At 32.5% G+C, this 26,890-nt stretch overlaps 1 protein-coding gene across 1 annotated transcript; it reads right to left on the bottom strand.

Annotated features, from left to right (window-relative positions):
* Positions 1-8,023: 8,023 nt before the first annotated feature.
* Positions 8,024-19,579, bottom strand: LOC139513774 (ferroportin-like). Its single transcript, XM_071302569.1, has 7 exons — positions 19,481-19,579; positions 16,559-16,718; positions 15,293-15,538; positions 13,181-13,390; positions 11,812-12,144; positions 10,626-11,012; positions 8,024-9,102 (listed from the first exon to the last, which is right to left on the bottom strand). Exons 1-7 carry the CDS (start codon positions 19,547-19,549, stop codon positions 8,837-8,839), a joined length of 1,671 nt encoding a protein of 556 aa, XP_071158670.1. The 5' UTR covers positions 19,550-19,579; the 3' UTR covers positions 8,024-8,836.
* Between the last annotated feature and the right edge of the window lie 7,311 nt (positions 19,580-26,890).

Below are 26,890 nucleotides of genomic sequence, written 5' to 3'. Positions count from 1 at the left end.
TGTATTGTTCAAAATACTTTGCATACAGAAAATTTATCTGTGAAAAACATGATGTATTTATTAAATCAAAACTAGTGATTTGAATTCCCATAGCATAAAATGAAAGCAGTATATTCCAGTGACAGCAGTAATGTTAACTTTTTTGTTTTCGAGCATCAGTGATGAGTCTTATGAAGATGAAACTTGTGTCTGGCTACAAATTTTAATGCTGGTATCTATGATGATTTTATATACATGTTTTATCTTTTGCCATCACTTGGATCTGTTGTAAGTTTTATTTCTGATAAATTAGATTAGTGATCTTAGAATATCTGATATAAAGTGCTTTTTTGTTTCCTTTAACCTGCTCAGATCACTGCTATGGATAACTCGGGTAATTGTTTGAATTGACATTTGGCAGTCAAAATAAGAGAAAATATATCAAACAGAGTCCCTTTTCAAATGGAAAAATAAAAAGCTCAAACACGCCAAATGAATGGAATCAACTGTCATATTCCTGACTAGGTACAGGCACTTCCTTGTGTAGAAAATGGAGGATACTAACGTTAGTATAATAGTCCCAGCTAAAACTCACTTTTATGACAGTCGCTTAAAATTCCTTTATATTGATGACAACATATGAACAAAGGAATCTAAAATAATAGATAAATTGTCAAAAATATGGGTACAGCAGTCAAGTGTTGTAACCTTAATCACTATAAAATATTCAAATGTGTCAAAGAATAATAAAATGGTATACAGACTAAACGCATAGCATAAATGAAAGAGGAAATACAAAAAATTACCATCACATACTGGTGGAATGCTTCAGTACTGATTCATGTCAAAAGGATATTACCAAATATTTTATAAGGACAAGTACAAAAGCACTATAACACGCAATCAAGATGATAAACAACATCAGAGTATAGGCGCCCTCAACGGAAAGGTCACAAAAATTACATGTAGAAGCTACATCGAACACCACAGATCCGATAATAACAATCCCCTTAAATCGAAGGGAATCCACATACAGAATCAAAGAATGAGTTGTAAATTCTTAATTCTTGCCTTCAGAGAGATTTTTATGTTGCACAAAAAGAAAATTGATGACGAAGTTTTCCAACCATTGTATCAACAATCAAGACAACCTTTTTTTTTTTTTTTAAATTTATGAACTTTGTACATTTGTTAGTTTAAAACATCAAGTACCGGTACCTTATCCCCGCCTCATAGTCATTAACATTAGTAACTAACATATTTATACAGTTGTTAGTATTTGTTAGTATTATACATTCAATTTTCAATATTTGAAAAAAAAAAAAAAAATTAGCCCATGTCAGTAATTTCAAAAAGAAAGAAGTTTACCATTAAGATTTTCAAACATAATTATCTGTATAACAAATGCACAGGTTTTGAAAAAATATAAAAAGAAGATATATATAATATATTTAATAGACACAGCTGTTTTAGTTTGATACATTGCAGACAAATACTTTAAGACAGAGGCTGTTTGGATATGAAATATATATACATTATATGTGGAGTCTATTTGTTTTTATGCCCCACCTACGATAGTAGAGGGGCATTATGTTTTCTGGTCTGTGCGTCCGTCCGTCTGTCCGTTCGTTCGTCCGTCCGTCTGTCCCGCTTCAGGTTAAAGTTTTTGGTCAAGGTAGTTTTTGATGAAGTTTAAGTCCAATCGACTTCAAACTTAGTACACATGTCCCCTATGATATGATCTTTCTAATTTTAATGCCAAATTAGAGTTTTTACCCCAATTTCACGGTCCACTGAACATGGAAAATGATAGTGCGAGTGGGGCATTCGTGTACTGAGGACACATTCTTGTTTGTTTTTAGCTCACCTGACCCAAAGGGCCAAGTGAGCTTTTCCCATCACTTTGCGTCCGTCGTCGTTAACTTTACAAAAATCTTCTCCTCTGAAACTACTGGGCCAACGTAAAATAAACTTGGCCACAATCATCATTGGGGTATCTTATTTAAAAAATGTGTCCAATGACCCGGCCAACCAACCAAGATGGCCGCCATGGCTAAAAATAGAACATAGGGGTAAAATATAGATTTTGGCTTATATCTCTGAAACCAAAGCATTAAGAGCAAATCTGACATGGGGTAGAATTGTTTATCAGGTCAGGATCTATCTGCCCTGAAATTTTCAGATGAATTGGACAACCCTTTGTTGGGTTACTGCCCCTGAATTGGTTATTTTAAGGAAATTTTGCTGTTTTTGGTTATTATCTTGAATATTATTATAGATAGAGATAAACTGTAAACAGCAATGGGCCATTCCAGTTAATATCTGCTAAAGGGGGATGGATGATCCTTTCTGAGGGGTGTAAAACTTATACATCTTAGGGTGAATTTTTTTTTTCATCTGACACACACACTTATACGCAAAAACTCCTGAGGGTCTTGCAGAAGTAAATAATTAGAAATTATTACATCTTAGGGGTAACAAAAATGCCTATAGATGTCATATCTAAGGGGGGGGGGGGCTTTTGAATGTAGAAAGTTTCGTATCATGCATTATCTGGTATTGTATTTAAAATTCTGATGGGTTACAATCCTTGCAGTAAAAAATTCTGATAGGTCATTTTTTCCCATGAAAGCCCATCCACTCAATATTAACAGAATATCTACATCTGATAGGTCTTAATTTTTAGATCTGATAGGTAGTTTTTCATGATGTTTTTTTCTGATACGTATTTAAAAAAATCTTCCCATCCATCCCCACATGTCAGAAATTAACTGGAATGGCCCAATAATGTTCAGCAAAGTAAGATTAACAAATAAGTCAACATGACCAAAATGGTCAGTTGACCCCTTTAGGAGTTGTTGCCCTTTAAAGTCAATTTTTAACCATTTTTCGTAAATCTTAGTAATCTTTTACAAAAATCTTCTTCTCTGAAACTACTGGGCCAAATTAATCCAAACTTGGCAATAATCATCTTTGGGGTATTTAGCTTAAGAAATTTGTCCGGTGACCCGGCCATCCAACCAAGACGGCTGCCACAGCTAAAAATAGAATGGCTTATCACTCAAAAACCAAAGCATTTAGAGCAAATCTGACGAGGCTAAATTGTTTATCAGGTCAAGATCTATCTGCCCTGAAATATTCAGATGAATCAGACAACCCGTTGTTAGGTTGCTGCCCCTGAATTGGTAATTTTAAGGAAATTTTGCCGTTTTTTGTTATTATCTTGAATATTATTATAGAAAGAGATAAAATATAAACAGCAATAATGTACAGCAAAGTAAGACCTACAAATAAGTCAACATGACCAAAATGGTCAATTGACCCCCTTAGGAGTTATTGTCCTATATAGTCAATTTTTAACAATTTTCATAAAATTTGTAAATTTTTACGAACATTTTCCTCTGAAACTACTAGGCCAAGTTCATTATAGATAGAGATAATTGTAAGCAGCAAGAATGTTCAGTACAAACACTATTTTGTCATGAATCCATCTGCGTCCTTTGTTTAATATTCACAAAGACCAAGGTGAGCAACACAGGCTCTTTAGAGCCTCTAGTTACTGTTATTTTTCCAATTTGTGAGAGTATTTTATTAGTCCAAGTTTTTATAATGTTTTCAATTTCTGTCAACCTGGGGTTATAGTTTAAATTTCCAATTTCACTAATATCCACTGAAAAATTTATCCCAAGAAGTGTAAATCTGCTGGAACCTCATTCCAATCCCCACTTAACACACATAGTTTCTTGGCTAAACTTTTCTTCCCAATCCAAACAACCTTGGTCTTGTCAAAGTTTATATTAAGACCTGATAAATCTGCATATTTATTTAGAGTACGGAGAGATGCATTTAAAGATTTAGGTGATCCATCAAGTATAAAAGAGGGACGAAAGACACCAAAGGGACAGTTAAACTCATAAATCTAAAACAAACTGACAACGCCATGGCTAAAAATGAAAAAAGACAAACAGAAAAACAATAGTACACATGACACAACATAGAAAACTAAAGAATAAACAACACGAACCCCACCAAACACTAGGGGGGATCTCAGGTGCTCCGGAAGGGTAAGCAGATCCTGCTCCACATGTAGCAACCGTCGTGTTGCTTATGTGATTACAAATCCTGTAAATAGTCTAATTCGGTAGGTCACATTCATGAAAGGGAAGGGGATTATAGTTACGACGTAAGGAACATATCCGATATCATTTGTGAAACGGTTATTCCATAACGGTCAACCAACTCGTGATGGCGTCCGTAAAATTTAGGAAGGAATGATTTCAACTTCACCATTTGGAACTCTTGGTTTAATAGCTTCCTTGTGAGCAGTAACCCTCAATCAAGAAAATCATGATAGGAAATGCAAGCACGGGAATATCGTATCAATTGGGAGATATATACCCCGTATGCAGGTGCTGCTGGAATGTTGCTACTTAGAAATGGAAAGTTCACAATTGGAAAGCTGAAATCATCTCTTTTGTCGTAAAGTTTTGTTTTCAACCGACCCTCATTGTCAATTTCTAGATGTAAGTCAAGATATGAAGCCGACTTAACTGTATCTGTAGTATCCTTTATCTCCAATTCGATGGGATAGATGCGTTCCACATAGTCACCAAATTTTGAATTGATTAGTGAAAGAACGTCATCTATATAGCGGAAAGTAGAGTTAAAGTTAAAGTTATAAGAGAGGTATCATCTGCATATTGTGAGATGAGATACTCTGAGTCATCTATAGTGATTTCTTTAACTTTGTCATTATTTCGTATAAGTATACCAAGTATTTCTGCACATAGTACAAATATATAAGGTGATAGGGGATGCCCTTGTCGGCAGCCCCTCTGAATCTAAAAAAAATCTGAGAGATGGCAATTTTGAGTTACTGCAGAATGAATTTTGGCATAAAATGTAGTGATCCAATGTCCAAAATTAAAAAAAAGTCTAATACACTTTCAATAAAACTCCAAGAAATTGAATCAAACGCCTTTTCAAAATCAATAAGGAGGAGAATACCAGGTATATCATGTTCTTCTGTATACAATAAAATATCATAAATTAGTCTAGTATTTTCACCAATATATCTTCCAGGAATGAACCCTGTTTGATCATTATTTATTAAAAGTGATAAAAGAGGGACGAAAGATACCAAAGGGACAGTCAAACTCATAAATCTAAAACAAACTGACAACGCCATGGCTAAAAATGAAAAAAGACAAACAGAAAAACAATAGTAAACATGAAACAACATAGAAAACTAAAGAATAAACAACACGAACCCCACCAAAAACTAGGGGTGATCTCAGGTGCTCCGGAAGGGTAAGCAGATCCTGCTTCACATGTGGCACCCGTCGTGTTGCTAATGTGATTATAAATCCGGTAAATAGTCTAATTCGGTAGGTCACATTCATGAAAGGGAAGGGGATTTTAGTTACGACGTAAGGAACATATCCGATATCATTTGTGATAAAATAGACTTCAAACGCTCTGCGATACAGCTAGACCCAAGTTTATATTTTGTGTTTAAAAGACTTATTGGTCACCAGTTTTTCATATATTGTCTTGGTTTATCTCCCTTTGGTATACAAGTAATTATCCCTCTTTTTTGGGATACTGACTTTTCACTCATATTATACCCATAGTTGGTTGATCTAAGAACAAATTTACCTAAATCTATCCAAAAGAATTTAAACAAGAATGTGTCCAAAGTACACGGATGCCCCACTCGCACTATCATTTTCCATGTTCAATGGACCGTGAAATTGGGGTCAAAAGTTTAATTTGGCTTTAAAATTAGAAAGATCATATCATAAGGAACATGTGTACTAAGTTTCAAGTTGATTGGACTTCAACTTCATCAAAAACTACCTTGACCAAAAACTTAAACCTGAAGCGGAACAGACGGATGAACGAACGGACAGACGGACGGACGAACGGACGAACGGACGCACAGACCAGAAAACAATATGCCCCTCTACTATCGTAGGTGGGGCATAAAAACTCACTGGTGTACCCATCAGATCCTGGGCTTATGTTACTTTTCATTCTTTTAATAGCAGCTGTTAATTCTAAATAGGAGATTTTTCCATCAAGGGTATCCCGTTATTTCATTTGTTAACTTGGGAACATCTAAAAATGGAATTTCCTTATTGAGATCAACCCTATTTATTGTATCTTTCTTTGAATATAAATTCTAATAGAAGTTTTTAGCTTCCAATAAAATATGTTCTTGTTTGTTTATTAAACAACCTTCATTATTGACTAGTCTTGGAATTGTTTTATTGACAAAGTTCTTAGTTTCTAAGTTGAGATAATATTTTGAGGATCTTTCTCCTTCTTCTACCCATTGTATTTTTGAGCGAACATAATGACCAAACATTTTTTCCTGTCTTAAAATTTGTAATTCAAATTTCTATTGGTTGAGATCTTCAAGAGCTTCTGTGGTTTGTATATTTTCTTCTAATTTTTGAATTTCATTTACTAAAGCATTTTCCAATTAATTTTTTTCTTTCTTTAATATGATGCAAATGAAATTGTCTTACCCCTAATTTCTGTCATTAATATTTCTAAGAACAGCTGATCATTTATTAAAAATTGAATATCTAAGCAATCAATCTGGTCTAGTGAGTCTCTATTGTATACTAAAGTTGCATATTGATCTTTCCCTTGTTTTATTTTTTCTTTAACAGATTAAACATATTCTATATCATACAATAAACTATTATTAAATTTCCACAAACCCTTCCCAATATTGAAATCACTTATTTTAAAGTGTAGAACTATTGGTGAATGATCAGATCTAAAGCTGTTTTGAATTTCTACTTCTTTTACATTTTGATAGAAACTCTGAGATATACTCATATCTGAAGTAGGATATTCATCTGATTGAGTAGAAAAGGGCTGTCAGATACCACAGCACCTTATTAGAGAAATAGAATGGGCAGCACTCGAAGAACCCAGAAAAAAATCAAGATGAGTACTCATGAACAAAATCGTAAGCTGACTAGTCAAGTCCATATAAATGTGCCTGACAGACTAATCACACATATTCGAATTGGTGAAAACGTGCCTAACATCATCTTTCAGCATACTTGATCTTAGAGAATCATTCTATTCAAGATCATTCGAGACTGGAATGCCTGCTGATACTGCTACGACTGTGAGTTTTGAATTATGCACAACATTGTATTTGTTTATTCGTTAATCATTATGTACATGTATACTAAGTTAATACCATGCAATTAAGAGTATGCGAACACCGTTATTTGACAAAAAAAGGCAGAATATTCAGAAATAATGGCCACCACCAAATGGCAGAAACAGAAGCACTATTGAAGGTCGCAGGGACACCTCTATTTTTCTGGTGGATGATTGAGAGGTTTCATTGACATTCATACCAAATTGCCTTTATTTTTATATGGCTATGACAACTAAATTTAAAATGAAAATACGGTATTACTAAGCACAAATCAAGGCTTATGTGCAGGAGTGTTTTCGAAACCTTCAAACCAATTCTTTGTGAAGAAATACATGCCACTTTATTATTTTTTTTTTTGGGGGGGGGGATGAAACAAAAGCCGTTACAGAACAACAAGAACCGTCTAAAGTCAAATTTACCTGGAAGAGTAAGTACCATTATGTCAATTTATGTACTAGGAAAAAGTAAACTCACGAGGAAAATTCAAAACGGAAAGTCCCTAATCAAATGTCAAAGTCAAAAGCTCAAACACATCGAACGAATTAATAACAACTGTCATATTTCATACTTGGTACAAGCATTTTCTTATGTAGAAAATGGTAGATTTAACCTATTTTTAAAGCTAGCTAAACCCCGCACTTGTATGACAGTCGCATCAAATTCCATTATATTGACAATGATGTGTGAACAAAACAAACGCAATAAGTAAAATGTCACAAGTAGGGGAACACGAACCCCATCAAAAACTGGGGGGATCTCAGGTGCTCGGAAAGGGTAAGTAGACCTGCTCTACATGTGGCACCTGTCGTGTTGCTCATGTTTTTGCAAAGCAGGTAAATAGTCTAATTCGGCAGGTCACATGCGTGAAAAAGGGAACGGAATTATAGTTACGACTTAAGGGACATATCCAAATCATATGTGAAACGGATATTCCATAACGGTCAACCAACTCATGATGGCGTCCATAAAATTTACGAAGTGATGATTTCAACTTCACCATTTGGAACTTTTAGTTTCAAATGAAAAGGTCACAATTGGAAGCTGAAATCATCTTTTTCGTCGTAAAATTTTGTTATAATCGACCCTCATTGTCAATTTCTAGATATAAGTCCTGATCAAATGGCAAAATCAAAAGCTCAAACACATAAAACGAACGAATAACAACTGTCATATTCCTGAATTGGTACAGGCATTTTTTTATGTAGAAAATGGTGGAATTAACCGCTAGCAAATTTATTATATTGACAACGATGCGTGAACAAAACAAACAGACATTATAGGATGACTTCTGTGATGTGAGCTCTAAAAAAAACCTCAATATAGACAAACATATGTAACTATAATGAGAATGGAAATAAAAGAGCAATAACTGTCATGTGCAAAATTTGCCTTTGGCAGTGGTAACCTTAGTTTTCTCACAAATACCAGGACATGATGCCGAACATTAAAGTGTTTTTTTTTTATACAAATCTTCCTTTTGTTTTATTCTATCGAAATTTAAAGGTGCTATATAATTTCATTTTTCTGCACACAGGTTTTATATTGTCTTAACTAAGCAAACAATTATTACGTGTACATTTTATGATAACAAAACTGTATGCCTGAGATCCTCATGTTAAGAACTTTAGGTATATATTGCACATATTGTATAATAATGTTAATTCAGATTTACAGGCATCCTTTGCAAAGTATGCTTCCCGTTGTTCTCTTTTTATAAACAGCATATAACAACCAGGCTGAGCAAATAAAGCAATACGAAACTATAGCCGGATAACCAAACTTGGCTGGGTCGGATATAAACATCACCATTACAAATTTGAGCATGTCCATCAATTTGTTGAGTGATGACTGAAAACCATTCACCAAACCTCTCTCTGATTCGTCTACACTTTCTAAAAACAGTTGTGTTATAACTAAATCAGCTGTCCAAACACCTAAAAATTCAAAGAAAAACACTTTAAATACACAAAGATTTTAAATCTTTCTTTACTATGAACAGCCTCAATTGAACACTACCGTTTTTCATATCACAGTTTTGTATCGAACAAAATGTTCAAAATGTCTTTCATAAATCGCAAATTAACAATTTGGATCGTCACTGATGAGGTTTTCACTACCAACGAAGTAGGTTTTTATCAAATATAAGGTGTTTAGAGTACAGATTTCCCTGAATTGGCATGCAATCCTTTCGACTGATATGTGACTTTCTTTTTGTATTTGATAGAACTGTTGTTGTCTACAGGTAGCATATGTCAGACACGTCTAAAAAGTAAAATCACAAAAGAATCCAATCGGAAAGTCCTTAATCACATGGCAAAATCAAATGACAAAACACATCAAAAACGAATGGACAAGAACTGTCAAATTCCTGACTTGGTACAGGCATTTTCAAATGTAGAAAATGGTGGATTAAACCTGGTTTTAAAGCGCTAAACCTCTCACTTTGATGACAGTCTCATCAAATTCCGTTATATTTACAATGATGCGTGAACTAAACAGACATAATAAATAAAATAGTCAAAATATGGGTACATCAGTCATCATCGTTTAACAGTTTTAAAAGGAACAATTTAACAGAACACAAAAAACATCTATCTACAAACACATTCATTGATTCGCGAGTCTGACGTCTAAGCAACAGTAGATCATCGATGCATATTTATTAATATACAAATAAATGTAAAGAAAAAGAACTTAAAACTGAACTTCTTATAAAGATATCAAAGTATATCAATTGGTAAAAGTAATATAATTTTCTGATGACTTAGTGTATACAAATTAGTTGATGGGGTAAGACTGCCAATACAAAAATTATATACCAGAGACCAAAATGACGCAGATGCATGCAAATATAGGTCGCCGCACGGCCTTCAACAAAAAGCCAAGTCTAAATATAAATACAGCCTTATATGGTCAATAATTGCTTTCACTATCACAAAAATGTGTTGCCTGAATTTTCACGAATAATTTAGAAAACAATATCTAAATCCTTCTCTAAAAACTTAATCTTTTCAAGGACAACATCATGTACGTTATAATGAATATACAACTGTACTTCTGGCATTTGATAATTGACTATGACTGTATGATAGACACGCTTTAAGTTCTATATTTACAAGTTCTGTTTTCTATGAAATTAACGCGTCATACATATCTACGAATTTAACCATAGACCACTTTTTTTTTTCTTTTTTTTTAACAACAATATTAACAAAAGAAATATTCATTTGACCAAATAGGTCAAATTTTCGCAATTTTCCATCCAGGCAAAAGAACATTTGAACGATGCAGACGACTCAAATTTTTCCATTGCAGTTACACCCCTCATTTAAGAATCGACTAAGCTCTCCGTCAGGGTATTTATACTTAATCATTAAATATCCATCCGGGAATTTTTTTTTATGAAAATAAAACAGTAGTTTACCACTGTTCAATAGTCATGTATCATTATACTCACCAAATCGTGCTCCCAAAATTCCCGAGAACAGAACAATAAGGGACGTTGACATTCCTGCAAAACCTTTATCGGCGATACTGTCAAAACAGAATGTTTCATAGGCTGGCAAGGTAGTGTTGATATACAGTTGAGTTGTGCAAGATACGTTAACATGGGACATCTGAACGTCAGACGGCGGTCCGAATGTTCCACCCGGTAGCCATAGTGAGACAACACATAACGCTAAACATGATATTTGACAAGTTAGGCCAATCAAACCAGTGTTCACCAGCCCAACACGTTTACGTAAAAATGGATAGGCAACAGATGCGATAATACCAAAACAGGCTGATATTGCATTGATAATACCTAAAATAGACTCAGTCATACCTTGACTATAGGCGTACCCTGAGAAAATAAATATGTGTATGCATCATTACAAATACAGAATATGTGCAAAGCTCTGATTTCCTATTTGTATTTTATAAGACTAAACATAATATTGGGCCATTAAAGATAAACACTTTATGTTACACTTTTAATACTTAAAATAGACTAAACTGGTAAATACCCTGTCAATATTTAACAAACGGGTTGTTACAAGTTTTTTGGTATTTTCATCACCAGCCTAGTTATCATTTTGTGTTGGCATGACGTATCAATGAATCTGTTATTTTTTTGTAAAATATACTAATAAAATGTTGAATTATTCGAAACAAAAAAAATCTACACTCGGACAGATAGCGATAGCCATCTTACGAACATTTTATTCTATGGAAATTTTCGGTTTTGATATCCTATTTAATTTAGTATTTAATTTTGTATTGTTTTATTCGACAAGGCTTATATTTAACTACAAGTATGCTGTATTCATTGTTGTAATGCACTGAAATATGGGCCGTTGCCTACTATTGTAATTGTGTTTGTGCCAATAAAATATTTGTATTTGTATGTAGATAATTATATATAAAACGATTGTATTGCGACACTTTCTATAAGCCTCCTAACTTTGATGAGTTTGTTTGCATAGACATAAATTTGAAAGTGACGCATGGAATCAACATACGTCTAGACTCTCGGATAAGATTTCCTTTTTAGACAAAAATCTCAATAAAAAGTAAACCTACAAGTATGCTTTTGTTTTCTTTTACTAAATACATAATTACTTAATAAATACTAAAGACTGAATATATTAAAACAAACTCACCAATAGTTATATTATCAAAACCGAGCACTGTGAAGTAAAGGAACGCTAAGGCTACGCCTGCAACTGCTACTTTGTACTGTATATAATGGCGCCATCCTCTATATAATGCAATAAAACTGAAAAACAATTTTCCAACGAAAGACGAATGTTGTTTTTTTGATTCAGGAGACTTCACTGGTTTCAGAGAGCTTTTGTTCTGGTTTTGATCTGCTATTGGAACACTTTCCACGGAACTTTCATTCTCTTTTAGTTGTTTTTCTTGAGAAGATGTTTCTTTTCCCAGATGACCTGTAGACGATTTCATCAATTCCTCATTCTGTATTACCTCAAGTTCTGTATTATGAAAAGAAAAAAAACATGGTTGAATTATTCTTAGTAAAGGAGTAGGTCCGGTAAGGACCGATTTTGGCCTCAAATTTCAGGTTCATTTGACGAAAGATTTTGACCACTTTTCAAACACCTAAGTATCTATTTCATTTGATTCTATTAGTTTATGTGAAAGGTTTTGAATGAGTTAGTCATTAAAAACGATCTGATTCAAGCTCAAATATGAAAAATCTAACAAATATACAAATACAACTTACATTTTAATATTAAGGATGAACACGAATCCGGCCACTTTTGTTTTACACGAAAAGCGTCTAAAATTTAACTAAAATGCTAGAATTGTGAAGAATTGATTGATTTAGCATGACTTTATTGTGCTAGTGCCCGATATGTGCATTATATTGTCAAAAACAGCCCATATTTATGTAGCAGAAGCATTCTACTGTCCTATAAACAACTAAAAGTTTACATTTTAACAATTGTGTAAAACTGCTATATTTTGGGGCCAAAAAGGGGTCTTACCGGACCAACTCCTTTACAAAATATGATTCGCATACGATTGGTACCTACACAAACTGTTCACTATCATTACAGACACAGACAGTTTACTATTGTTTCTAGTATAGTTTATAATGAACTCTGCATTAAAAGTATGGATGGAATTGTTTTTTCTATTTTCAATATTATCATTCTCATTCGTAAGTAATTTTACGTTTCACAACGATTACTAGTTTAATGATGAATGTTGTCAGTGCGCTCATTTAACGTTGATACTGAGGAGACAGGGTTCTCATAGAGACAAAAACATAATGTAACATATGTATGCAAAATCCCTTTTCACATCAACTAAATGGTATCACTTAAAAATGACACACTTCTATTCAAATGTGTATATTTTAAAGAAATCCATCAAAATTTGTTTGAGTAAACCGGCAACAAGCTGATATTATTTATATTTTTGCAAAAGAAATATGTTGGGAGGGAAAGTATTCAAAATATAAAATATGTGGTTTGCCAACAAAAAGAAATAAACTTACCATACCATATATAGTTGAATCCTTAGAATGTAGAGCCGGATTCATTCTATAAACCATTCCAATAAGCCAATACTCAATGAAGAACGCACAGATGTTCCAAGAGCCAATGAAAACAGCACCGTACATACTAGACACATATGTCATTAGCTGGCCTGTTAATAATGGTGCAAAGGCGTTCGTGCATAAGTCGATGAAACGAAATGTGGCACTCATTGCTACAAAATGAACAGATTAAAATGTTAGTTTAAAATAAAAATTATACTTAACGGAATTGAATGAAACCTGAAAAACAGGCGTTAATCATGCATTTCAAAATATATGTTTCAAAACGCGATGACACGTCCATGGTGCAAGGTCGTAATAACTATAAAAGTAGGTTAAAAATATATTGACAATAAAGTGTTTAATCAAAATAAAGGAATTCGTACTTTATTTGGCCTTTTCAACTTTGTTTTATTCCAGCGTTAATGATGAACATTATGAAGACTAAACGCGCGTCCAGCGAAAATACATAATTTCAATCCTGCATTGTATCTATGATGAGTTTATCAGATAGCTTAAATTCATTGACAGACTTAGCCTGTTAATTTCATTAGCATAAAAAATATAAGTTAATGTCACTCTAAATTTAATTTCTCGCTCCAAACCTTAAAATTAGATTATCACCACTCCCTGCAAATTTTTAGGAACTATATTTTTTATTAAATTTTGGTGTTTATTGCTCCTAAAAACAAAACTTTTGCAAATTTTCCTTCTTCACATCAAACAAATTTATGGTATTTCAGGAACAAATTCTGTAGGTCCGCTCTCTTCAATATTTGTAAAAAAAAACCAACCAAGGTATTCAATTAGAAATGACCTGAACTCAAATGCGTTTTTCCGCGCACAACATTAGAATGGTTCAATATATACGAGATGTAAAGTTAATATAAACCTATATCAGACTGTATTAAATTCAAAATTCAAATATTTATTGGACAAAGCACATATGATACAATGCGTATTCCAAGATACACCATCAAACGCAAGAATTTTTCAGCGTTCCACGTATGGAATTTCTTGATTTTCTAAATTATTGATGATATCCCTTTTTATACATCATTTAGATGCTTTCAGGTGAGTTTGATGTCACATTCATGCTTACCAATTTGATTAAAATCCTCATTACACTTAAGCGTTTGTCTTAATTACAAAACTTCTAAACAGTTGACAGCGCATGGACTCGATAATATGTATCCTCACTTTGGGTATATTCTTATCGATGCGCTATAAAGTTAACCATCGATATGAAAGCCAAAGAAAATCAGAGATCATATAACCCGATATTAACATTCATATAAAAAATAGATAGCAAGCACGTGCACTTGAATTTTCTAGGTATGTTTGATTTCAGGTTATAGATTAAAAAACAGATTAATCGTCATGAGAAAGATTGTATCTGGATCGAATCTGTCAACCAATGGTTTGCCCTCGTTTTGTTGAATTTTGTTCCTTTTGATAGATGAATACGCATAGTACATACTTAACAGATCTCGAGCTAAGGGATTACATTGAAGGTCATTGAATGCAGATTTAATGAGGTTAGATCAAACGCTGTTTTGATCAATTTGAGCCAATTTGACTGCTTGCAAAGAAATATTCTTTCAAAATTTCGCTTTTATTAGTACTTGAAACAAAATAATTATCTTTCAAATTTATATATAATTCATCTAATGCCCCATTAAATATTCGAATTCCAAAATGTTTCATAAACTTTCCAATGTTGTGTCTAAGGATCAAACAGTTACAAGAGAAATTGCCAATTCATTTTTTAATAAAGAGACTATAAATAAATAAATTAGTATAGAAAAAAGAACTGACGAACAAAATCAATAGACCCTTCTAAACTGGTACAGATTCTTTATAAACTACACAAATTAATTTTAAAACCTCGAGTTTTAATACACCAATAAAATTGCCGTTCGGTGTAATCCATGGCTCCGTAATGCAGTACTTTTACCTATAATGGTTTATCATTTTCACATATTGTGACTTGAATGGATAGTTGTCTCATTTGCAAACATACCACATCTTCTTATATCTTTTTTGTTTTGTTATAATTAGTTTTATAAACTTACTAGCGATGTTATCTGTCTTTCTATTGCAGATTTCTACAATCCAGTCTCTTTCCATGACCAAGGTTCTTCCAAGATTGCATACATTTGAAAATATCATAAGAATAATAATCAGTGTGAAACATAACTTAAGAAGTCCTTGTTCTGGAAGCTTTGTCTCAATCTCAGAACGAAAAGTAAATACAAAGATTACAATTACACAACACAAGGCGATCCCAAAATTATTTAGAAACAAGGCTATGCGTGCAGCTGAAAAAGACAAATGTATCATTGAAAAGTGAACTAATCAAAACTATTAAAAACCATGTAAAATCCCAATAAAAAATGGTGTAATTAATTAGACTACCACTAGACTGTTACACTATACAAACTACAAAACGGGATAGTTTAACATTGACGCATGTTAAGATTAAGATTTAAACCCGAGGATTATAACACAATGTTGACTGCTGTACCCTTTATTTTGACAATTTTACATATTATGTCTGTTGGTTTTGCTCACACATTATAGGCAATATAATGGATTCCATACGACTGTCTTGCAAGCGGGTTAGCTAGCTATCAAACCAGGTGTATATCCACAATGTGTCAGGAATATGACAGTTGTTTTCCATTAGTTTGATGTGTTTGAGCTTTTAGTTTTGCCATTTGATCTTGGCTATTACTTAGATTATTTATTTTCGTGGGTATCAATTTACGTGAATTCAGGAAAACGAGAATTTGTATGGATATTGGATTCATTGTTTGACAAACCGTGGTCACCTGAACCCACGAAAGCCACGAAAATTAGTATTCAATGAATAATAATGAATTCACAGTATGTCGCGTGACTTTTTACTCATAAATTAGAGATAATATCGAGTTTGCTTGTTTTTCTGCACAGTAGCGTGGAAATTAATCATTCTTACAAAGACTATTTCTTACAATCCCACCATCATAGACCCTGTTTCTATAAGCACATCTGAACTATCCTTCCTTGATGCTACATCAAATTTTCAATTATGACTTCTTGTGAAAAACTGTCTTTCGCAAAACGCTTAGATGAAAGATTACTTGGAACAATTAGTTTAGCAGTCATGTTGGTTAACTTGCACAAATAAAACTTTTAACATTTATGATGGTAATAATGTGAAAATGTACAGATGTAGCATTTTAAAGTGAGCATATAGCCTCGAAGCTTTTATAAATACATTCAAGTACAGCTTTTTAAATCAGATTCAAGATTAGAATACATTGGTTTTGTATTTAAACGACTAGATACCAATATACCCTTAAGTCTTGCTGTTCTGTCAATGATATCTCCTACTAAAGTCGACAACAGTAACAATGCACCACCATTACTGAACCCGTAGATTGCAGTCAACTGCAATGAATCTGGAGTCACTTCTATAATGAAAAGACCAATACCAAACCACCACATGCGCGCACCCTAAAATAACAAAAAATCAAACAGCTTATGTATTAATAGACAGGTGTGTTACAACTGAACTGTTCGTAGTTTAATTAAAAGGGCACTTGCTACGAGATATAAAAAAAAATATATAAAATACGGTGAAATACTGAAATAATGATTCGCTTTTTACAGCCCTTTAATATTTCAGTGCTGAATACATCGAAAATAAATTCTATTTGTAAAATTTATTTGACAAAAGTGTAAATTCAATAATAATAGAAGAGAACATATATCATATCTCCATAGGAATTTTGAGACAGAAGCCATATTGTTATATTTATATATGAGAGAGAGAGAGAGAGAGAGAGAGAGAGAGAGAGAGAGAGAGAGAGAGAGAGAGAGAGAGAGAGAGAGAGAGAGAGAGAGAGAGAGAGAGAGAGAGAGAGAGAGAGAGAGAGAGAGAGAGAGAAATGTTTTAAAAATGCCTTATGTCTATATGCTTTTTGGTGTTTCTTTGATACTTATGACTTAGTTCTGTACTTATACATTCCGTTATTATGCTATTGCAAGACATTTTTGTATTCTTGTCTTTCGTTTTTGCTGATATGTCTTGTCTATATGTCTCTTTATGTTTCTTTGATACATATATTACGTAACTCTGTACTCATACATCCCGTCATTGTGTTATTTTACTATGGTAAATTTGTGTATTCTTGTCTTTACTCTTTTGCTACTATGCTTGGTCTATATGCCATTTTGTGCTTCAACACAAATGTGACAGCTGTACCCCTATTTTTGAAATTTTTACTGATTATTTCTGTTTGTTTTGTTCATACATCGTTGTCATTATAATGGAATTTGATGCGACTGTCAAACAAGTGATGGGTTTAGGAAGTAATAAACAGTTAGGAAAAAATATCAAAATTTGCCCTCATAAATTTTACCATCCCCTTTTTATTGCTTTCTTGCAATATTAAGCTTACTATTTGTGTCATATATGTGCATATGTATGGAATCAGAATCTTCCAAAGATTTTATATCAAGTATATAAAATGGTAAAATATAGTTTCTTTTGGGTGTATCCATGGCAACAAACTGCATTTATTTGCTATAAAATATTGCAAAAAGGGTGGAAAAGATGTCACATATTTCCCCAAAATTTGGCTAAAAGTAGAATTTCAATCGCTTAAGGTAGTTCCTTTTCTGAAGCTGTTTACATATATCTTTCAGTTAATCCAAAGAAAATCATATGTCTTTCGTCATTTTTTTGTAAAATTGCGTCAAAAACTTCGTGTAGAAAAAAAAGTGTTTGTAAACATTAACTTAATTTCTGGACCGATGGCTGGTATAGCTATGAAAATACGGAGAGTCAAACAGAAAATAGCCAATAAAACATGTAAAAAATAATCTGATAATCTTATAAACCACCTTTGAAGGCTAAATTAGTATTCAGCTGTCTAAAAATGAATTTTAATACATAATAACTTTCATATTTGAAAAATCCACGGGGGCCAAAATGCGAAACTAAACTCCTAACTGTGTATTGCTGCCTTATCTAGCTTGAGGTAGCAATACACAGTTAGTAAAAAAAATAAAAAAATTGACACTCATAATTTTTAAACACCCTCTTTCCCCTCCTGTCTAACAAAGAAGGCTTTATATGTGTGTTATGCATGTATATACTTATAAAAAGAGAATCTTCCATAGATTTGATTTCTAATGGTCATAAGGGTGAAATATAATCCCTTTTGGGTGTAACCATGGCAACAATCTGCATTTCTTAGATACAAAATATAGCAAAAAGGGGGGGTGAACATGTCACAAAAGTCTCCAAAATTTGGTCTAAAGGAAAATTTCAATCAATTACAGTGATACCGTTCCTGAATCCATAGGTTTATATCTATCAAGTGGTCCAAAACAAAAAAAGCATATGCATTTCTGCTGGTTTTTCCATAAAATTGAATTGAAAAGATCGAGCGCAAAATCTTTGTTGATAACACTGCAATAATTTATGGACCTATGGACGGTACGGAAAGGAAAATACGGACTGTCAATCATATAAATGGCCTATAAAACATGTTAAAAACATTATAAATGTTCATATAAACCCACAAAGAAGGCTATATTATTCTTCAACTATCTTAAAATCAATGTTATTGTACAAAAACTTTCATATTTAAAAACTTCACAGGGGCCATAATGCGAAACTTAACTTCAAACTGTGTATTGCTACCTTAAAACTAGGTTTAATCCACCATTTTCTACTTAAAAAAGGCATGTACCACGTCCGGAATATGACAGTTGTTATCCATTCGTTTGATTTGTTTGAGCATTTGATTTTGCAACTAGATTATGGACTATCATTTTTTAGTTTTCCTCGCAGTTCAGTATTTTTGTGATTTTAATTCTAAATAATTGTATGCTTTAGAACATGACAGCCTCCGTCAACAGTGAAATACACAAGTCTAAATGATGTAGAAAATCTCCATCGTCTCATGTTATCATTGAAACAAATTGACAAACAGTTTTTCAATCATCACTGTGTTACCGCTTCAACGTTTGTTTTGTCTTGCATTCGATTGATCTGGTTTAAATGCCCAACTAACAAACATACTAACCCAAATATGTATACTAAACTACTCGATAAAACCTACCACAGTTGTGAAGAAGTGTGAAAGATAAACACAAATCTAATATGTATACTAAACTACTCGATAAAAACCTACCACAGTTGTGAAGAAGTGTGAAAGATAAACACAAATCTAATATGTATACTAAACTACTCGATAAAAACCTACAACAGTTGTGAAGAAGTGTGAAAGATAAACACAAATCTTGTTTCTTCTTGATAAACTGTTTACAACCATGGCTTATGTCTTGAAAATATCATCAAGTCTAAAACATAACAAAATATGATTATTAGAAATAATACAAATTGATCTTTTAAATCGTTTTAGTCAAATGTCGTAATTCAGAAAGCACATTTAGATTTACACATAACAAGATTCTCTCGAATATTGTCTTATGTTTTCAACATTGTTCCAGGTTAAGGTCAAGATTGAACGCTCGTTAACATGTTCACGGTCGTATTATATATGAACTTGACCAACATTAGAAGCCTGTAATTTAGTGTGTAGTTGGTTTTCGTCACATATAATTCCATATCATAATCTCAATCAGACGTTAGAAAATGTATGATCGCAAATGGTCAGATCATCTATTCTATCAACGACTGTTCAACAATTCTAAACAGATCGCGATATCAGATAATCAATGAAATTTTAAAGAAACAGCAATAATGTAGCACACAATAGTGGCCTATGCATAGTGGGAGAGGGTGATTTTTTACTTACTCCTCAAATCTGGCACCTTCGCTAGTGCATGATATAGATAACATATAAATATTGTAGCCACATTTTACATGGTTAATGATTTATTGACAAAATAAAAATGAAAAAATATACAGCGATAAAAAGTATATCAATTAACTGAATCCCTGTGGTCAAGAAACTATGTCATATTACAGCCTTTTTGTATATGTTAATGTTCAAGTGAACAGAATACGGATTGAAATATGATCAGGTGATTATCAGTTTTTCAGAAGAATTGTCTGATTGATTGGTTGGTTAGTGATTAACGCCACTTTTCAATACTACAGTATTGTGCTATTTCGTGGGCGGTCAGTTGTTTTGCGGACGAATCAGGAATACCCGGACAGAACCAAAGACTCTTGGTAGGAAATCTAGAATGATCAGTATACATTTACGTTTGTTATAGATAGCATTTACTTTTTATATTGGATGTGGTCAAATAGTTGACGTATATTAGAATGTTTATGAAGGTGTTTGCTTGTAGCCTTCCTACAGCACCATAACTAATTAAAACAACTCTTTTACGTGAAGATTGTAGTATTGTCAATTGTTCGTTATATATCTAAGTTATTACAGATAACATTACTTCCTGTCTGATGGTTGATAAAAACTTCTCAAAATAAAATTATATTATTTCATGCATTTTTGAAAAGAATGTATTTATAGACATTTTGACATATTAAAATTGAGCTAAGGGGCATTGACCGGAACAGAAACTTACCTTTCAGTTAACATGCTTCAAAGTGACTCTGATCAACTAATGTTTACAAAATAATAACATGAGAATTAACACTATTAAACGTACACAAAAGGTCGATAGAATGACAGCAAGCTATCTTGTTCTAACACCTATACAATAAAAAGAATTTGTCCACTAGTAGACTAAGTACAGTCACGGAAAAGGCAATAAATTATTATTTTTAAACATGACCTCTTTCAATCTACTTTTACCTGACAAGAATTTGGGCTCAAAATTAGCTAGTTAAAATGTATAATACGATTTTAAATTTCACATAAACAGCAAAATCTGTGATAATATCCGTTAAATTACTCAAAGGCGGACGAAATAAAATATAACATGTTTCAGGCTCAAATGCCTATCTCTTCTTAAAAACAATGAGCCGTCAATTAACATCATAGCATTTATTGCTTTGAATATTTACTTCTATTTTTCTTATAATTCGGCCAGATCTCTATGAAGGTTTCTTAAAGAAGGAACATAAAAGCCAATATGTGGGCCCAAACAGGAAAATGGCCTATAAAACATGCTAAAACCAATCTTGATATTCATATAAACCCACTTGGAAGGCTATATTATCATTCAACCATCTAAAAAACATAATTTACGAAAGCATTCATATTAAAAAAATAACCACCATGGCCAAAATGCGAAACTATACTTCTGTGTATTGCTGCATATGGACAAATGTTTTGGTATTCATGTCTGTCATTTTTTGCTAATGTGCTCTGTCTATATACCTTTTTGTGTTTCTTTTATGTTATTTTCCAAATAAATTGCTTTGTATTTTAAAACGTAACCAAACGCAGTTTTTCCGAATAATCCTTTATAGTACGTTAGAAATGCTCGCAGATAACACTATATTCTGAAAATACTCCAGGATAAGCCCCATTATATCATCCGATTCTCTTACGGGAGCTGCTAACGTCACAGTATACGCTACTTTCATGCATATAGCAAAACTTATTTAATCATAACTTAGACCTTGACTTGTTGACAAGTAAATAAAACATTACATATTAAACGAAATAAAAAGACATGTTTTATTGTGTTAATGACTCATAATACTAAATTAATTCTATCTACATAGGTAAACAAACAAATGATAAACAAACGGACTTTGAAAAGTGGATCCCTTGTAAATGAATTTAAGTTATGAAAAGTTATGTATTTATAACTGCAGAGCCGATATGTATTTCATAACGGCATTAGGCAGTGTCTTATGCAGGGTTTTCAATGCTCTTTAACTTGTACTTGTTTGGCTTTTTACCTGTTTTGATATGAGCGTCACGGATGAGTCTTATGTAGACGAAACGCGCGTCTGGCGTATTAAATTATAATCCTGGTACCTTTGATAACTATCTATGAACTGAATTATTCTTTTTGTAATTTTTTGGGTCCAAAAAGCGCTACCCGAATCACATTTTTTATGGAATGCTCATACTTAGAACGTGAATATATGACTATGGTTTTAAAACCGTATACAATTACAAAAGAAAAAAATCGATTTTCATATTAACATTCGTTATGTACAATAACAATAACATGATAAGTTTGTTTCTTTTCCTATACAGTGTTGTAATTTTGTCTCGGAGAGCACATACTGTCATATATTTCGCATTTTATTTTGAGATAAAAATTTGCTGAGATCAAATAATAATTTTTGAATGCATTCAGAGTGCTTTTGACAATCAAAGTTATGTTTATTTTGAAAAAACCAATGCAATGTTATCACATGGGGTTAAACAAGAACTTACCATGAAATAAATTTTATGAAATTTATAAACTGTCTGTTGATTTTGTTATCATCTATATAACCTGATTAATCAACATTAGAGCCGTTGTTATCATCCTTAGTTTACACTGACTTCATATAAGTTAAACAAGAAAGGCCTAACCATATTTATTAATTGTTTAATGATACCATACAAGGCTATTTGTAAACTTTAACAGGACAATAATACATGTATGCCTCAACCCCAAAAAGTGGATGCGCCTTATAACAAACCATGTATTAAGAATATCAAATTAGGTTGTGTTGATTTCAGTTGTTCATCTTTAAATCATTTCTGCAATATCTATTGCGTCGGACACTCTCTTTTATTAATGAAGTATGTATAATGTTAACTTATAATCTATACAGTATGTGGATTTCTCATTGTTTAAGGCCATATACGGTGACCTATAACTGTTTCTATTATACTCCATGCTATGATGACAGACTTTAATTGAATCATTCGAGGGAAATAATTTAATAGCTGTTAATTTCTGTATTCTGTATCGTTTGGTTTCTTGTGAAGAGTTGTCTCGTTTGTAATCATACCACAATTATTTCCTTATACATTTTGTAAATTTTGAGACTTCGCTACTGGTCATTCATTTTGCCTGCGGTCATTTCAGTCATATTCAATTGCTTCTCATTAATTCAGTAAAATAATTATGTGCACAAGCATAAAAAATCTGAACACATACTGAACCGATCTTGATTGTGTTTCTATCTTTGGTATATATGACTTGGTTTTGTACTTTTGCATCCCGTCATTGTGTTATTGGGCTATGGTAAATTTGTGTATTTTTCATTTTTGATAATGAGCTTTGTATATATGCATTTTTGTGTTTGTTTGTTATTTTTTTTTTTTATAGTGATTAAGATTATAACACAATTTTGACTGCTGTAGCACTGTTTTTGACAACTTTACCTATAATGTCTTTTTTTGTAGACACGATACAAATACAACCACTGAACAACAGGCTTCTGACTTTGCACAAGCACATAAAGAATGTGGCGGGGTTACACATGTTTGTGCGCGCCCAACCCTCCAAAAAACCGAGACAGTAACAGTACAATATAAAAACAGACTACAAAAATCAGTGGAAAAAGTTTGAACCCATCAGATGGATACAACTACAAATACATTTAATATAAACACTTAGCGGACGAGAACATTTACTTGTTCATCCAAAAAAAAAAAAGACACTAGGCAGTTATATCAGAATACTTGTAGTTACTGACAGCTAGTTCAAAGCCAATAAAAACTGGATTTTGTTTTCAACTTATGAGTTTGAATGTCCTTTTGGTATCTTTCACCCCTCTTTATCGACTTGATTAGTCTAATGACACCCTTGCTCAACAGGGCCCCTCTTTATCGACATCATTAGTTTCTCAACACAAGATATTAACTTTGTGTTCAGTTTCGACAAGTTTATTTTAAATACCTTTAGTGATATAAACGCTGGTTAACTAAGTTGAACAAATTGTTCCATAAGTATAAAAAATGAATGTAAATTGAAGTCATTAGCCAAATAAAAATATGTAAAAAGCATTAGATTCGAATCTTTTAAACTAGTACAATACTCGATTTTACTTTTTACAATTATCCCGTTTTCTTCTTATTTGTTGTACAACTTATAAAATCTCCCACTTTTAAGGTATTTATAGAAATAAAAGTTTCATATTCTAGTATGATAAGAAAAAAAATTCTAGCTGAAGATGAGCTATCGATCAGTGATTATTGTAAAATCATTATAATGCAACATATTTTGTTAGACATAATGAATAATCAACTTCAGATTGTTTTATATCAACATATGCGTATATACATACCTTAAATATTAACACTTACTAATATATTAACTATTACCAGTGAATATAAATACGCACCGGTTTCGCTAGTTTTATATTCCTGTATTTTGTTTTTGCTATTAGGATTTTTTGTTTTTCTTTGTTGACACATTTGTTTGTTTTTATAGTGATCAAGATAATAACACAATGTTAACTGCTGTACACCTATTTTGACATTGTTACCTACTTTGTAGGTTTGTTTAGTTCACACATTGTTGTCAATATAAGGGAATTTTATGAGACTGTCATACAAGTGAAAGTTTTAGCTAGCTTTAAAAACCAGGTTTTATCTACCATTTTCTACAGATGAAAATGCTTGTACCAAGTCACTTAAATGATAGTTCTTGTTTATTCGTTTGATGTGTTTGAGCTTTTGATTTTGCTAATTGATTATTTGAACCTTCCCCGTAGTTTTTATAATTATGTCATTCCCACAGTCTTTGTTTGTTATCTTACTTTATATATTCTAAATCGATTGTTTAGATTTGAACATCGCTTATACACTACTACCTATGATTGAGATGAGTGATTTTTTTTCATAATTTGACGAAACAACATTTCTTTATAGTTATATAGACAATAACTGTTTAGTGTCTTTAAATATCAGCTGTATTTGTACGAGGCTAGGAAACAAGGTGTATGCGAGCTTTTAGCGAGCTACTACACCTGTTTCGAGCCGAGTACAAATACAGCTGACATTTAAAGACACTAAACAGTTATTGTCTTTATCTTGCAATTAATTCTGTATATTGTTTGTGTTTTGAAAGACACAAAAACTAACATATTTAGCATTTATTTTCGATTTGTAATCCCTTGAGGCCCGCGTAGTAATATCAAAATCACACATTACGCTAAAGACGGGTTCGCAAAAAAGAATCTCAAATGGTCAACAATAATACATCGCTCAAGGTGAATAATTATCTATTTTAACATAACAACTAATTTCAACAGTAAAAACAAATAACAAAACATTGTCAAATTTGAAACAGAAGTGTACGAGTTGTCCTACGCTTCAGACTTGACATTCACTAAACATGCATGCTGAAATTGACATGGTTGATTTTGTAACACAATCATACACATTCAAGTTTTGAAATCGACAATTGTCATCGTCATTGGAATGCAACTGGAATACACATTCTGAGGTCACACAAGTTCAAACAATACTCAGTCCGGCAGTGGGCGGAGCTTCAAAGCGATATCTGTATAGTATACAGATACAGCATAGCGATATCTGTAGGGCTGTATCTGTATAGTAGGACACCCAATTGCAGAATAAAGTTGTTTTACCTTTGAACTTCATCATACATAATTTGTCTCGCCTTGACATATCACATTTCTATGGAGATTATTTGGCTCCGCCACCTCAGTCATGGTCTATTGACTTTGAAACTTTTGCTTAGTTTACATGTATTAGTTTGTGATTAGATCAGTTTAAGATGAACTGATAATGTAAGTCAATGATATTTGGTATGCAAATATTGTCATTTGCAAGAACCGTTTCCAAAGAGATTATATTGGCCCACCCCTTCTGCATGGTTTATTGAACCTTTTATATAGTTTACAAGTTTATGTTTGTGTTTAGATTTATTTAAAGGCAACGACTTATAATTAGTCAATGATATTTGGTTTGCAGTTGTATTAGCAATGGGACATTGAGATTGTGTAGTCATTCACCTCATTCATGGTTTATTGACTTTGAATATTTGCATAACTTGTGTAATATGTTTAAGTATTGCTATTTCAATTTCAACATTTGCATTATTAAAATTACAAAAAGGCGAGACATATCTTTGTGACATTAGATTCTTTCAGTCAATGATTTTGATTAGTTCTTCTGCTTGAAATAAAGTATAATGAATGGAACATAATAATGGTTCTGGTAGAAATCTGTGGGGGGATATTTTTAAGGGAGGTAAGGTAAACATAAACATATGTTTCGTTTGAAGGTTGGTAATGAAATTTATCATATAAAGCTTTTTAACTTACAATAAAACTAAGAATTGCTTTACATTTTTGTCTTTTTATATCAATAGAAAAAAATATAGTTTGATTGTTCAATGGGGAGGGTTAAATACTTCTAGACACGAATTCTTTTATGGAAATGTGATTTTAGATGATGAAAACATGTTTCAATATCCCAGAGTCTACAAGTTGTTATTTTAACTTCAAGTTCCACATATCTTACTCAGCGATATGGGTTTTGATGATTGATGAAAATTGTAAGGTGACCATATCATGCTAATGCTGCTTAACATCGACTTCATTTGTCTTCTGTTAGATTATTTTATCATTTGCAATCATACCATTCTCTTGAACTGAATTTTAATGTGCGTATTGTTATGCGTTTACTTTTCTACATTGGTTAGAGGTATAGGGGGAGGGTTGAGATCTCACAAACATGTTTAACCCCGCTGCATTTTTGCGCCTGTCCCAAGTCAGGAGCATCTGGCCTTTGTTAGTCTTGTATTATTTT

The sequence above is a fragment of the Mytilus edulis genome, chromosome 2 (genome assembly GCF_963676685.1).
Source record: "Mytilus edulis chromosome 2, xbMytEdul2.2, whole genome shotgun sequence".
Lineage (NCBI taxonomy): Eukaryota > Metazoa > Mollusca > Bivalvia > Mytilida > Mytilidae > Mytilus > Mytilus edulis.
Note: the sequence above shows the minus strand (reverse complement) of the source record. Positions and strands in the feature narration are given on the sequence as shown.